Source organism: Charadrius vociferus, unplaced genomic scaffold, assembly GCF_000708025.1.
Source record: "Charadrius vociferus isolate BGI_N301 unplaced genomic scaffold, ASM70802v2 scaffold51, whole genome shotgun sequence".
Classification (NCBI taxonomy): domain Eukaryota; kingdom Metazoa; phylum Chordata; class Aves; order Charadriiformes; family Charadriidae; genus Charadrius; species Charadrius vociferus.
Window position 1 is genome coordinate 3939262 of NW_009646939.1, and position 16665 is coordinate 3955926.

Genomic DNA, 16665 nt, shown 5'->3' on the forward strand with positions numbered 1-16665 from the left:
ATTTTTAGGTTAGTGTAGAAAAGTAGTACTAATCTTGGCACTGTGACAATATCAATCTGAATGCCAGCAGAAGGCTACGCATTAACAGTACTTCAGCTGTTTTGTCAATTAGAAATCAGAATAACTGCACTAATTTCATATAAATTGTTATCAGCTTGTGCAATAGTTCTGGTAGTGTTTCTGCTGAATCAGAAATACACATCAATGGGTTATACTAAGTAGGACAAAACCAGATGAAATTGTGAAACCAAAGAGTTCTCCCTCACAGTTGAGACAGTAGCCTGGAGCTAGTTTAGACAATAGCCACAACATTCACTTGCATTCTTTCTAATAGCCTTTTTAGGAAGGTGATCCATATAGTCCATAGATTTCTTCCTTTTATTTTTTTTTTCTCTTTATGATTTAGCACAATGCAAAAACTGTTGAAATACGTAGCTCAAGAACGATCAGAAATTCTGGGTGACTTGATTTGAATGTGGTAGGGTTGGACTCCAGCTGTCTGAGCTTTTACAAAAGAGCTTTCCCACGTGAACTTTTAACACAAGGTGGGATATTCTAATTGTCTGTAAAGCTTCTGAGAAGGAAGACTGTAAACACAGAGTAACTTCTAAATGGCGAAAGTCAGATTTGCATTCTTAAAAATGAAGGAAGTCTTTATCCATTGTTACAGCAGGAAAACGTACACATAAGGCATAAAGGGAGTATAATGGTGGACTTAAAATTCATAGCATACTGGTATCTCCTCTTGTCAATTCCATGTTTATTTTTCAGGATCAAGATATTACTTACACGATTCTATCAAAGTTTAAAGTAGTTGTTCTTGAGCTTGAAGATTATTTTTTTTTTACTAGGAGTTTGAAGATCAAACTTTTCTCTCAGACTTATTTTTCAAAAAATGTACTGTGCTATGACTGCTTGAAAATTTGTGTATATAATGTGATTATACAAGACTCTGTGAAACCAAACGGATTATTTTTGTGATGAGATTAATTTTAATTTGGGTAGAGTCCCCGTGAGTAGTGTTGTGGTGGAACCTGCCTTGGATTCTATTTCAGTATTTCTGTGCAGAGTGTCAGTTACTTGAATGGTCAAAGGAAAGTACCTTTCTCAGGTGTTTTGAACTTCGGATTTTGCAAATTGCATGTGAGTGTCTGATGCCTAAGAAGGGATTTGTTGTTTACTTGGTCAAGAAAAAGAAAGCACAGAATTTGTAAGATGCATAATTTTTGCTGACTCTAACTTCCCTCCTATCCCCACTTGGTCTGTTCCTTCTTCCCCCCCACCCCCCGCAAAAAAAAACCCAAACAAACAAAAACAACCCAAGCAAAACTACAGTATGAATTTAAGCCTTTAAATGGGCTAAAATAATTTCTGTTGGGTACGGAGAGGTAATGGAAATGCAATTATAGTTGTGTTGTTTAAAATACAAGGGCATCTCAGCTGATACAATCAACTACAGCCAATGTCTTGAATTATTCCCTCTGGGTTACCAGTGCCTTGGAGGAACCTCTGCATTTGTGCCAGAGAAGGACTGGAACTGGAAATGTGCCCTTTTCTAGGCTTGCACATTTATGACTACTTGGAACCACAAGCTGCTGCTGTGTAGCCCACAAGAAAGTACTTAAAATTTGGTATCAAGCTGCTACCCTTAAAATATTGGCCATACTTTATGGTATACTCTCTTTTTCTATCCCAGTGTTTTCCTGCGTTCTCCTTCAGGCAGAAGGAAATAGTAAACTCTGTTTTCATTGGATTTGATTGCTGTTGAACTGGTTAACCAGTATGTTCTGTAAATTTAAATCAATAAGGAGACAAGACATGATCAAATCTGCATAAATGTGAAACTCTACCAGTATGTCAAGTTTGTCTGTCTTCAGAGGTTGAAACTGAGGTCAGAGCTTCACAGGTGAAAGGCATTTCCATATTATGACTTGATGTAATGTAGTAGTTATCTGAATATTAAGGGACAAAATATCTGAGTGTGCTTGTAATTCTGCAAATGGTCTATAATCTACTTCTTAAGCAAAAGTATCAAGGTTATTTTATTTCTGCAGAATTTCAAGAACTGTAAACATTGGCAAATACTATCAACTACGTGAGTTTCCAGTTTCTCCTCTAAATCTCAACCTCTTACCTTTCTTGAAACACTTTGAAAAAGATGTTTTGGAAATGCTACTATGATGCTGTTTCCTTTGAAGTCAGTTATAATTGCTGCTTGTAATCATGAAGAGGTACCTAATTTTGTCTCTTATAACTGAAACGTTTTATTAATAATACACTACATATATGGCATGTGCAGCCGCAACACAGGTTTTGTCATCTTTTTTTTTTCCTGGTTCATACTCTAGGGAGATTCCCTTGCAGAGAAGGCTTGCACTTCATCATAAAGATTTCATACTCTCAGTACTAGGGGAAGCATCAGTTCTGAGATAGTGTTTTTGATGCAGATCAAGCACTGCTTTGAAATGGCTTTGTAGAAGCTATGGAGTAATTTCTGTAATGAACTATATACCTTTTAAGTCTCAAATATATTTTTGAAGAGCAGTTATGTTGGGGGGGGAAATATTAGTACTCAAAACTTTTGTTTCACAGGTGCTTGGAAGAAGGGGTTCTGCTTTAACCATGCAGTAAGGACTTAAGCTGTAATTTCATTTACAGTTTGAGCTAAGTACAGTGAGAAAAAGAATTGACTTTCTGGATGTGGGATTGCGTGACTTGAGGCAGGACTGTGTCAGTCCAAATTAGAATGGTGCAGACTCCTGGGGAAATGGACCTGCAGCAGAGTCTCTATGAGCGCTCTCGGGAGGGATTTCAGGTCTCCATTGTCATGCCATCAGTGTGTTAGTTTGTATGGTAATACTGAAGACTGCGAATAAAACTTAGCCATATGTATGGCAGTAAAAACAACTATATGCAGAAGTGATGATTCAGAGGAGGAGTTTTGAAAGGTGTACTCCTAAGGACTCTGATGAATCTATGATGTGGATTACATTTGGATAGCTGAGACTGTCTATCCCTAACCAAATACTGCTGCATTAAAACAAATGGACATCAGCTTTTCTCTCAGCTTGTTTTTTCAGAAATGTATCATGCTCTGAATGTCTGAGAATGTGTATTACGTAGCATGATTCTGCAAGACTGCATGAAACCAAATGGATTATTTTTGTGATGATGCAAATCATAATTTGAGCACACGGTCCCTGTGAATGTTGTGGTGGAAGCTGCCTTAGAATGTATTCCAGTATTTCTGCTTCATGACTTGATATATTGTAGTAGTTATCTGAATGTTACTTGAGTGGTCAAAGGAAAGTACCTTTCTCAGGTGTTTTGAACTTAGGCTTTTGCAAATAGCATTTGAGTTTCTGCTTGATGCTGAAGGAGGGATTTGTTATTTGCGTGCTCAAGAAAAAGAAAGCAAATAATTTGTACCATGTGTCATCTACCCTTGTAATGGGCTGCAGTCAACAGCTGCTTCATCCATCTGATTTTAATTTTCTGCCACAGGTCTGTTGATCTCCAAGCCCGTAAATTAGATGATATGGGTTTCCCCATGTTCTACTTTGAAGTGATTTGTAGATTTGACTGTTAGTTGAATGCTTTATTTTGGGTTTTTTTAGGAATAGTGTTTCATCATAGATGCTTCATCATAGAATTATAGAATTGTCTAGGTTGGAAGGGACCTTTAGGATCATCGAGTCCAACCATCAACCTAACACTGCCAAAATGACCACTAAACCGTGTCCCTAAGCACCATGTCTACCCATCTTTTAAATACCTCCAGGGATGGCGATTCCACCACTTCCCTGGGCAGCCTATTTGGATGTTTGATAACCCTTTCTGTGAAAAAGATTTTCCCAATATCCAATCTAAACCTCCCCTGGTGTAACTTGAAGTCATTTCCTCTTGTCCTATCACTTGTTACTTGGGAGAAGAGACTGACAGCCACCTCCCTACAACCTCCTCTCAGGTAGTTGGAGAGAGCGATAAGGTCTCCCCTGATCCTCCTTTTCTCCAGACGAAAAAAAAAACAGTTCCCTCAGCAGCTCCTCATAAGATTTGTTCTGCTTTTATTTGGAAGTGCATAATCTTAAAAGAGGAATAATGGATATCTGAAGAAGGAAATATTCAGTCTTTTTTTTTTTTTTTCTAAAAGAGAACGAACTGAAGAAAAGATTTGTCAATCAGTGTATGACTAACAGATGATAAGGATAAAATTTTGTCAAACCTATTTTTTCAGCTGTCTCTTTATGTACGTTTATAAAATATACGGGGATACAATTAACAACTTTTTTCACATTTTTTAGTGTTTAAACAGTAGTTGTTGGATTTTATTATTTTTTTTCCTAAGCTGAACCAGTCTCTAGTCATGAAAGGTTAGGTAAGGTGTAGTTTATTTTTCCATGTGGTTCAGGATTTTTTTGCCATCTCTGGTAGTGGTTAGAACAAGATGCTTTTAAAGACAAAGTGTGAAGTAGGTGGATCATACCTGGATCAAGGATTAGTCTTGCATGTAGTTCCTATCTCAGGGTAACATGGAGGAAGCAGAACTTGCAAACCTTTTTTTGCAAATAATAGTGTAATATCTGCTTCTTTTGGTTAGGTATTGGATTGAGCCTAATGTTTTCTGTCATGCAGGCTACCAAACATCAGTTTCATGATAGCAACTATTGAAAAAATGCTGTCTTTCAACTGAATTTTAGGCCTGCAAGCAACTAGGTCAATCACTAATTCTGCAAACCATTGGATTATTTCACCTTCATAATTTTTAACAAGTTAAAGTAGGAACTATCACACTCAAGTCAGTCTGAAATGTTGACGTGGTACAGAAAAAATTATGCAACTTTCAGTTTATTCCGTGCCTCTTCAGTTTGTATCAGAATTTACAATGAATGTAATGTTTAAGTAAATCTGTGTCGCAGCACCTTAAATAACAGCGCTGGTAAGAGCAGCATGTGAACGTGTGCTTAATATGTGGGGCTAGTTTAGAGGATTGTGCAGCTGCGGACATCAGCTCTGAAGTTCACAAATGACCTTGATCTGTCACCCAGTGAGAACAGGGCCTTGCAGAGTCAGACTGATACCCTCCAGTAAAATGTGAATGATGTGGTATGAATACCAGTGCTGGCAAAACAAGAATGATGGCTCTTCTGGAAGAAAACCAAGCAGCAAAGTGGGCAGTGTGGCCAGCTGCTTCTGCCTGGCAGTTTTTTTTATATTGGACAGCACTTACTCTGGGGGAAAATTTTAAAGCAGTATGACCCTTATAGCTGGTCATACTGCAGCCCTAGGTCAGTGGAAGGTATTATGGAAAAACAGAGGGATGTTCCCAGGTGTATTTGATCTTGTTCTCTGAAGGTGAACCTTAACTGTTGAAGATGACCAACACAGTAAGAACAAAAGGCTTTCATATGAGGTGTTATTTGCTTTTGATCAGTCAGTTTGTCATGTGCTGGAAAAGAAAAGATCCTGAGGAAAGACCAGGGCAAAAGATCCAGTGGGTATCTGGCAGGGAGGAGGAAGCTACAAGCCTACTGAAGACAGTGCCCTGGGCTCTGGTAGAGGGTGTCCAAGGAAAAAAAGAGATTAGCGACCAAGACAGAACAGGATGGCTAGAATTGTAAAGTGCTCAAAGTCAAAGCCTGAGACGGAGCATGGTGGGCAGCTGGAGCATAGGATTGAGAACCTGGGGGGCAGATAGTGGCCATGTGTTGAAATAAAAGACAGTGCCGGTCTGTCTCTGCTGTAGACGGCCTTGGTTCAAGATGGCATCACTTTTTGAGGTTCACTTTGGTGTGTTGTAATTTTATTGATTATACAGAAAGGTTTACCATGGGTTCTAATTAACACCAGCCCAGTGCCATCAGCTGATGTGTCTTCGACATCACCTATTTCAGTTCTGTTGGCAATGCATATCCTTTTGCCTAACACTCCTTTTGTTGCCTGGATACGGTTACATTTTGCGACTTGCATGGTGTTAAATGATTCCGCCAGTCTGCCTAAGATGCATTAATTGTATGTTTCTAGAGGAAGCGCCATCTAGCAGCAATTCTCTGACAATTAGGGAGCACTCTGTAGTGTCACATGTGAGATAATCTCAAATGTATAGTAAAGGAAGATTGTTTTCCCTTTTCTTCTTCCTCCTCCATTATTCTGCTGTATTTATATGGTGAGCTTTTTAGGATGCCATTCGTTACTTTAGTGTGCTTGTGAACTGCTCTGGGTAGCAAAGCTGATCTGCTGGCTTTCCTGCCACTCTAGCAAGAGGCAATTTCAGTAGCATGGTGAAGGGGAAATTGCACAGGCAACAATAAGGTGTCTCCACTGAGGAGGAGAGATGTGCAACAAGCTGGTGGGATTTGGGTGTGGTAAAAAAAAAAAATGTGCACATCAGGGGAACAGAATAAAACTTTTATTTTGTTGAGATTTTCCTTTAAAACATCTTGTTCTTACAATACCTATTACTGCATAAATAATACTAAATAAATGCTGTTCTTGCCAGTGAAAACCTGAAAGACTTGATGCTTTTTAAAAATGGAAATATTTACAATTTAGGACGTTTGCTCTGTCAACCATAGGAGAAGGGAAATGTATGGATTTAATTGTAAACTACTGTCTCCTTTGGTGACAGTGAGCCAGTGACAATGGGTTTTATTCCTGACTTGATAAATAATTCAGCCTTGTTTTCAGTATATCTGTCTTCTCTTTTTGCTGCTGTTCTTTGGGGTCTCTCAGACTTCATCTTTCCTCTTTCCTGAATCTACATTTATCCATAATTACTCACTTTAGCATGCTACTAAGCAAGGCTATTTTCGAGAGTCTGGTCTTTAATAACTTTTGATTTGAAAAGTTGACAGATTGTAAGTCATTATCTGCTAATTTCAGTGGAAATTAGGTACATAAATATCTCTGTGGAACAGAGCCATCATGGCTGAGCCACTAACAAAACTTTCATCTGTAAAGAAAATAGTTCTCTTCAATAAAAGACTGAACGGCAACAGAAATCGCATCATTAAACAAACCTAAGGTCTATCAACAAAATTAGTAGTATAACTTTATTTTGGTCTCGGAATACTAGTTGAAGGGAATTTCTAAGTGTTTTAGATAAGCAGGATAAACCAGGATGAATATTCCTTTGTTTCTTTGTAGAGAAAAAATAACTTTTTTGAGCATATGACAGTTCTTTGCCAGACTGGGTACAAAACACAAATGCGCAACTCCATCAGAAAAGATTTCTTAGCTTTATCACTATCTGTTAGACCAGAAGAGAGTAATATCATAATTGGAAGTGTTCAAGGCCAGGCTGGATGGGGCTTTGAGCAACCTGGTCGAGTGGAAGGTGTCCCTGCCCATGGCAGGGGGGCTGGAACTAGATGGTCTTTAAGGGCCCTTCCAACCTAAACCATTCTATGAATATGTGGTGCTTTTAATTGTGGCAAGCTAACTGTGTTGTACCAAGAAGTTATATTCTAGGATTAGTGGCAATTAGTATGTTTAATAATATGGAAGGGGAAGCAAACCGGAGAGGTTATTCTTTTTAGATTTAGCAGATTTACACAATGGATACTTTATTTATACAATAAAGAGTTAAAAGAAAAATTATGTGGTAGTTGCTGAAGAAATTTAGTGTAAGCAAGTATCAGGACATGTTTTAAGGAAATACTCCCTCTTTAGCTCATTATAACCAGTCTTTCAAAAGTACAGTGAAGTTAACACCAAGAGAGGTCAGTTAAGGAATGTAAAAAATGGCTCAAGATTCAAGTAATAAACAATTACCGTTTTCTCTTGTGGGTTTTGTTTTGTTTGTTCTCGCAATTCCTTTTAGGAATGTAGAGATTTTCGCTATCCTTACGTTTACAGGAAATTTAGAGCTGATTTTAGAGTAACGTTTATTACATATGTTCAATCTCACCTAGTTTTCCTTGTGCACGGATTTGTCTGTTGTATTTCAGATTTTTATACAGTTAAAACCACAACTTTCTAGAGTTTGAGGTACCTTGTTATTAACACAGTCAAACTTACTACCAAATACAAAAGCAAAGAAAGAAGAAATATTCTTGTATTATTGTATACAGGTATTTTGAGAGCATGTCATTGTCAGCACTATCTGTAATTGAAGAAAAAGAAATCATATTTGACAAGATTATTAGAATATTTTTTACAGCGATTGAACACTTCCTTGACTGATTGGTTTTGTTTTTTTTTTTTTTTAATAAATAGACACAGAAAAACAGAAGTTACGTGATAAAAATCAAGTAAAAAATAAAAGGGATGGCAGTGTATACTTCAGAGAGGTGATACATAAATGTACTCAGTATTTATTTCATTTATGGAAGTTTTAGATTATCAGGAAATGTTGAAAGAATAAATGCATTATCCTGTTTGCACCTTCTCTCTTTTCTCTCCGCTTGCACACATTCAAAATCACGTTACAAATGTTCATCTACAAGATGACTACCCCAGTTATCCTGTGCCTGTTCTTCATTTGGGGGAAAACTAGTATTGAAGAGCCTTTAAAGACGTTCCTCTCTTCTTCTGAGGTTTAAATGCAGTATGACTCTAGAGACTAATATACTTTTTTCAGAGTAAAATAGTACTTTAAAGAGACATTTTCATTTTTCTAAATATTCTTATTCCATAAGAATAATACTTTATGATATGATAACTATAGCTAATGCATACAAGAACACGTAAAACTTAGTCTTCGAGGGAAAACAGCTTTGAATCTGTGGCCTCGTCTGGGACTTGTGTAGCAGGCGTGGTACTTTGTGTGGCTGGGCAAGTCACACACTTCTTATTCAGTAGTAAAAGCTGCATGGTTTTGATTTTAGCTGAGATTCCTAAATGCAGCCATATTAGTCATATCTGCTGTCATGTATTCAAAAGAGTTTGGCTGTCCAACTTTAAGTTAAGAGTCTAAAGATAGCTCACATAAACATATAGAGATTATAAGCTATTTTCCCATAAGAGTTGCTGGTTTGGTTGTAGGTTTAGAATTTTAGCTTGGCCTCAGTAGAAAAATACTTACTGTTCCCAAAAGCCTGTGCTATGATTTGTAGTGATTTGGCTTTTTAATGCAGGAGTTGATGAGTAGTTGGAAATACTCAAAAGTCTTGAGAATACAGTGTAGCTGTATGTATTAAATAGTAAGGTGTGAGCAAGTTACTAACTTAAATGCTGTGACACCTTCACACAGTGAGCATGTATCCATGTTACTGTACATCTGGGAATCTGTAGTCTAAAGAAAAAGCAGATAATGAGAGCTTTTGAACTGGCAAAGCGATGGCACACATGTAAACTAGTAGTGGTCTGCAAAGTAGCTTTATAGAAAAATATATACTTATGCATGTAAGTGGGAAGTGTGTGCTAGATGATGTAACTTTTGAGGAATTATCTGCAACTATAGAATAATTAGGTTGAAAGAAGATTTTTTAGTCATCTATGATACTGAATGTTGAGATTCTGGATGAGAATTAATGAGATCTAAGTTCACTTGTCTGTTTTACCACAGACCTTGTGTGCTGTCACGGAGGTAACTTCCTTTTTTGCAACTTAATTTTTTTTAACCTGTAATGCAGAAGAATATTTCCGCACTTTGCTCTTTAGTGATCCTAAGTTCTATGAGGATGGGATATGTGTCTCACTTTTCTGAATGAGTGCTGAAGTAAGTACAATTAGGCCTATGTTTTGGCTGTTCTTCTAAAAAATCATCCCAATATATACTATTGTTTTCAGGCTATAAGCTGCAAACCATGAGTGGCATGTAATATTAAGATGGCATATGTGCCGATAATTCATAAATCTATGAATTGCCAAGCTCAGAAGCAGTCAAACAGATTTAAAACCAGTGTTGATGTACATAATGTATTTCGGCATAAAGGCTGAAAATAGTGACAGCAATGGGTATCGGATACAAAGCAGAACCAGAGCAAACCTGAACCTGTGGTCAGCCATGTGGAACTGCTTAAAGCCAAGAATGTCTCTCCAAGAAGGAAGGAGAATTGTCTTATTGAAATGTATGTATGCATAGGTGTTTAACGGTTTGAATGTCTACAGTCAGTAGTCTGTGAATAATTGTGCTGCTCCAGTTGCAGGAAAAGGAAGCTTGATTAAACTTATTGGTCCTTTTTGAAAGTTGACAGTTTTATTGTTCTTAGATGTGTGGATAACTGTGCACAGAGCTGGTGGATGAAGAAAGTGGCTTTTGCTGTTGTGTCAAAATTGAGAAACAGTAGTATGCAGTTTGACCTGAGATCAACCTAAGATTTACTGGAAGAGAAAAAGGGTTCTTGATGGCAGCCAGAAGGAAATTCAAGTTTTCTAAACTTACAGTATTTTTTATGGAACTATTTTCAGAATTCTCAGATGTGTACTTTCTGCTCTCTCCTTTTTTTTTTTTTTTATGAAGACAGAGCCCAGCTTATATTCAGCTTTTTTTTCATTCTTTACTTGATGTACCTTTTTTCAGAACCAGCTCTTGTGGTGGTTCCTTTTTTGTCAAGCTTCCTTTTTTGTCAACCAAGAAGCAAAGCAAAGAGTTACCAAGTATGTCATATGTGTTGATGGTAGGATGGACAAGGGGTAATACCCTGATGCTTGAGTCAGGAACAGCGTATTTTTAGTTAAGGACAGGGGAAAGATTTCTTCCAGTTGCGTTTCATGTTTCTATTTTGTGTGGTTTTCAAATTTACCTTTTAGCATTCAGAAAACTCTTGGCTATTCTGGATTCCTCTTTCTAGCTTTTGTTTCTGGTAATGCAAACAGCAAATGGAGTCCATTAAAGTCTTGTCTTTACAGGGGAAGTGGTTGCTTGTGACTTCTGGTCTGTGCCATGGTTCCTTAAAATCTGAATCACCTTCTGTTTTGTTTATTGCTGCATTCCTCTGGCAAAATTTCTCAAACTTAAATATTTACAATAAGTTGTAAGTCTGGTCAATATCTCCTCCCTTTAGTATTTCTATTTAACTGTTGACTGATCCTTTTCTCCTCTTATGGAAACTTTTTCTTATATAATCTTAGTATTGCCTGCTTTTTCACTTGGGTATTTTCTTTCAGTCTCTCCACTTTTTTTTCTCTTAGGAGATACGTTAGTAATATAAAGTTCTGGGTGAAAGGTGTTTTCTGTTTGTAGCATTTCTGGAGGTGCTTCTCTTGCTTGTATAGCAGTTGCTGTCATACCACTGTCATATCTGTGGCAGTTAATTCTTTAAATCCTTAGATTATTATAGTTTATCTGTCTTGACATGCCACGGCCGAAGAATTTACGCTGTAGACAGTGAAGACAGGGACCCAAAGAACTGGAAAGTGTCCAGTTTCTGTTTTCTGTAATGGGACAGTTTTAGGATCCTGCAACTATTGCATGTTTGTATGTGTCTTGCTATTGCTAGAAGCTTTACTACTGCCTAGAATACTTCTTTATGGGGTGTAAGTGTAGCTTCTGATTGCTTGTTTAATGATTATTAATTTTTGTGCAGTTAAATCTTAGCACTGGGGAAGAGCAGGTGTTTGCGTGCACGTGGCCCTGTTGTGTATATTGAAGTAGTTTTATAGTACTACCAACAAACATGTTGAAAACTTGACATTAACAGTAATTTAAAAGAATTAAGCACCTAAGTAGAAGGTGAGAAGGTTCTCTAAAAGCTGTTTTTCCTCTTGGTCTTTTTAAGTGATGTTTTTTCTTTCTGTTTCCAGGTTTTCTCAAATAATGATGAAGCCCTTATTAACAAAAAACTACCCAAAGAACTTCTGTTAAGGTAATTCTACATAATGTGTCAAGGAATAAAAGCCTGAGGATCATATATTGCTTATGTGGCTTGAAGGCTATCAAATGGTATTCATTCTTTCTTAAATCTGTCTTGAAATAAATAGCAATGTATCTGATTTAATTCTTGGAATTCTTGAACTTGTCTTTTGGTTAGTATTAATTTGTTTTAATGTGTTCAAATTATACTGTACTACGGAAGATGTCATTTAATAGTGATCTTTTCCTTACATAGCAGAAAAAGAAATGAAATAAAATGCCCAAAAATCTTTGGTGTACAGAATAGTCAACTCTTCCACACTGCACAATGTTTTATCTGTTTGAAGAGCCTATAAACCTTTCTCTAATGTAGTTCACGCTCTTTGTGTCGTGAACTTTGTTATAACAAAATATAAATTCAACTTCAAAGCTTTGAAAGTCGCTGCAGTGAAAACCGCTGCCCTTTACCATTACTGCCACTCTGTGTTATATAAGGTAGAACCAACAGGAGGGTTTGTCATTCGGCTAGTCATAAATTTCATCAGCTTGCTGATGTGTGACTTGATCATCTTTGCAGGAGTTAGCTACAACACCAAAATCAGTAAGTTCAGCCTGTGGTTGAGACACTGATGGATGTCTTCATGCTCTCATGTTGTTGAAAGTTGATTTCAAGCAAAGTGTAAACTGCCAAAGGTGGAGATACTGCTCAACTGGATGTGACCGCTTCAGAGCTGGAATTGAACCAACTCAGCAACGTCTTCTGTGCCTGCATATAGGTTTTGTTACAGCCCACTCTTTGAGGGGAAAGAAAGAGAGAATAAAAAAAAAAAAAGTGTTCATTTATAATGATACAATTACAGGTTTTAGTGATGGTGTTATTAAAATTGAGCTGATCTAACAGACTAAAGAGATTGTTTGGGTTAGCTTGTATGTATGTCATTGCTTCGTGTTTGATTTGAAGTGGGAAAATGTCTCAAGTAATGGTATTTTGCATCTTGTGTCTGATGAAAGTGCTCTTAAAGCATTATGAGTTTTTTTTTTTAGTGCCTGCACTATCACAGTGCTCTCTTGGTGGTATTACAGAAGCAGTCTGTTGTTAAAAGAACTGGATTTTAAAAAGGTTTTCATTTTTGTTGAGAAATACTCCATGTGGTGACAGTGTTGTAAATTGGACTCGTAGAACTGTTTAGAAAATGTGATTAAAAGAGATGTGTCAGTGAACGATGCCCTGAACAGAAATTCTAATAACTTTGCTTTGTTGCACTCAATGCCACACATGAACCACAGGATAAAAGTAAATTTAATATGCTGCCTCCTTAGCAAAGTATCATAATCTGCAAGCACTTCTTTTCTAGCAGTAGAACTCTCCAAATATCTGTAGAAATGACTTTCCTGTTCACTGTTAATGGGTTCTAAGTATCCTATTTAAGTAATTCAACAGAATGTGTTGATGTGGTTTAGACAGTGAGAAGTTATTATGCATAGTAATAGATAGATAGTAAAGACATCTTTTGAAAGAACCTACTGATTATGTAGTATACCTCAGTTTTCATTGTAGGATAAAATGAAAATACCTGTGAAGCTATATAGATATAAAATTCCTAAATTATTGTGTCTATGCTAATTACATGAGTAGCTTCTATAAAATTAATTTGTTGAGGTTTACTGTGAGAATTCCTGCATCTAACTTCTAGGTGTCAATTTCTTGAATTGTGTATTCCAACACCAAATTTGGTAAGTTCTTTAAAATGTTACATAGGGAGTAGCTTGCTTGTCTTCATTGAGCAGTATGTTTATTCCAACATATATCTTACTATACAGGACATTGTAAAGAATTTGGCAGGAAAAAAACCCATGTGCAAATAATTGGATAGTACCAGTGGCTTGTCTGTTAGCTCTTGTATTCAAGATAACTTCTTACAGAGCAACTTGGGAGGATATATAGGCTCACCTTGGATTCCACCAACTGAGGAAGCGGTGCAGCTAGGCACTGCCACTACACTATTGTGGCAGTGTGTAAAGAAGCCTTTTGCATGCTTGAAGGGCTTCCTGGGGCTGGCATGACAAAATAAAATAGCCCAGGCCAAGCATACACAGAGCTGATCCATCCAACCATCTAGTTCTTGTGCACATATGTCCTCTTTGCAATTGCACAGTGATCTACCAAAGCAGCATTACAGCTGTAACCAGAAGAGTTGATGATCTGAGAAACTGAATTGGGACAGTTGGCTTTCTCTGTAAAGATCACGATGATCTCATGCTGAATGCTGGGGCTCAGGTGGTGGGCTGCCCGTAGCCAAAGAGAAATAGAGTCGACATTTCATAGCACCCACAATATTGTGCTGACCATCAGGGCTTTGGAATGGAGGGGAAGGGGATGGGTGGGAGAGACGCACTGTAAACTGCCTGTTGAAATTGTGCTGCTGCAGAGACAAACTCACAAGGCCAAAGGCAGAGCATGTTAGAGAGTGTTATGATGGGATGAGGGTCTGAGTTCTCATGCAGAGTGTAGATACCTAGGGAAATTTAGGGGTGCAAATCTGGCTGTTTAAAGGAATATCGGTGGGGAATTTGTTTTATGCCCTTGCACATAAATGCTTTTGTAAGACTGAGCTTGAATGTCTTGCAACTCCTAAAACAGTTTATGCTCATGCTACAACATGTTTTAAAATTGTCTTGCCATATGGTTATGACAGGAGAGATTAAATATTGCCCCACTGAGTGTAATTAGTATTCTAATTATTTTTACAATGTTAATGTGCCTACACCATGATGTCTACCTTTTAATTAAAAGGAAAGCAAACCATTGCAGTGGAAACCTTTTACTCACAGTGCCAGAACTGAATAGTAAATACTGTTGAAAGTATCATCAAATGCACTTAGTTTTCTTGCTTGCTTATATGTATGAAAACTGTTGGAAAGCACTACAGGTCTGTTTAAAAATAATATAAAATTTGATACATGGAAAAAGAGTCGTTAATATCTTATTACAAATATCTGGAAATGAAATGTAAACACAATTTCTTTTATTGTAAGAATTGGTCTTGTTCTCATTTGCATCAAGTATTTAAACTTCTGTAATCTGACTATAACAAGCAATCCAGTTTTTTCACTAAACTTGAGAAAACTTTTTCTGATGGTAGGAAATACTACCATGCTAAAATTTATTCATTTGTTGCTATTGTTACATACTCTAAAGTTGAACAAAGTAAGCCCTTGGTGTTATACTGCAGTTCTTACTCTCATTATTTTTAGTTGTTGTTATTAATTTAACGACCAGAATTAGATTGGAAGGTTTCCAGGGCAGTGTCATGTTTCTTGCGCATTTTCTACAGAATATCTGCTAGGCTTGTAAGTAAATGACTGAAACCCTCAGCTCAGGCAAGAGGCTCATTTGAAAGTATACAAAGCCATAGATTATTTGTTCCTTCTCAAGTAGTCCCAGATAACTGGGCAGAGGAGGAAGAGGATATCTGACTAATATGGACAGTGGTGGTTTTGAAGAAGACCCTGGTTTGGAGGAACCAGTTATAGGTAGGTAGAGTAGCTTGAGTGAAGAGAAGGAGGCGTTTCATTTGTAACTTCATCTGGTTTATGGGCATTTATTTTTGTTTGTAATATTGGAGTAATTATTTTTCCCATGGAAGAAATAGGCTGCTTCTAAAAATTTTGATTTGTCGTACTGTTCAAGCTAAAAGAAAAATGATCACCCCCGTTAGCTGTTGCAGTGCTATTAGTTTGCCAGTTGGCAAGGAACACTTCCCCCTCTGCTCTTACATATTACAAGAAGTGAAAAGTTGAATAAATGCCCAATTGTATGATGTTTGAGTAAGAATCCTACAGAGGTATTATAAATCATGTAATTTAAACAATGTTTTCAGACAATTGTTGCTTTTTTTTTCTTAGCTTGTGTGTTTATGGAAAAGCATCATTTGATTATACAGTACATTAGTTGTGGATTTGCATTGGTGTCTAAAGTTAGTAAACCCCTATCTATCATCAGAAGAATCAGAAATCAAGTCAGACAGACTTTTTTCCTTGTAAATTGCTGGAAAAAACAAATGGATTTTTAAAGCTACAGTATGAGTTTGAAAAGCATTGGAAACAAAAATCCCTAAGTGAATGTAATTAATATTGGAATGTTCTGACTTTCCAACAGCTTCCAAAAAAATTTTTTTTTTGTTTTGTGCTTGATAAAAAGTAATAATACATGTTTGAAAATGGACGTGTAGTCAGTACTTTCGGCATGTAGAAGGACAGACAACATTGGCTTGTTTGTATTTTAACTGCTAACACTCTGTGCTGCAAGATTTTGCACAAAAATGGCAAGCTTCAGAAACAGAGATGTTTATTCCTTTCAGCCACTTGAACCATTATCAGTTCCTGTCTGCCTACCAAGTACCAACTTCATGAATTGTACCACAAATGTAGAAGCTATTATGAGTTCTGCTATAAGTCATACTTATAGGGTGCATGTACTTGAATAGTAGATCTTAGTCATCAGACTGAAAATTTGAGTGCTCAATCAGATTTTCTAGAATAGGATAAGCAAAGTTTTGGGACTCAAATTAGGAGACGAACCAAGGAGTTGTGTTCTAGCAGCAGCTTTTCTTATATGCAAGAATATACAGCTTGTGAGTTGGCTAATGTATTATTATATATGTTTTTATGTTTCTATTTTTTGTTTTTATTACTGCACGCTGCTTTTTGCTCAGCTTTTGGTGTGTTTATTATCATAGAGAAGAAAAATTACTAGAAGCTTAAAATTAGTGAAGTCAAACACAGTATTTGGTATATTTACTGTGTGCTTAACTGTGGGGGAAATAGAAAAGAAATATAGTAAAGAATACAACAAGAAATGGTCATAATGCCATTGGTATTTCTTAGCTAGGTACTTAAATGGCCCACCATCGCTGTAAAATTTGGCT

The 16665-nt window shown here is 36.9% G+C and overlaps 1 protein-coding gene across 1 annotated transcript in view; it reads left to right on the top strand.

The window, feature by feature from the left end:
• The first annotated feature begins 2767 nt into the window (after positions 1–2767).
• The window catches only part of FBXL2 (F-box and leucine-rich repeat protein 2), a 49280-nt gene continuing 35382 nt past the window's right edge, over positions 2768–16665 (top strand). The window contains exons 1-2 of the mRNA XM_009895034.1: positions 2768–2815; positions 11689–11750. Of these exons, the coding sequence (XP_009893336.1) occupies positions 2768–2815; positions 11689–11750 (110 nt within the window). The remainder of the gene's footprint in view (positions 2816–11688; positions 11751–16665) is intronic.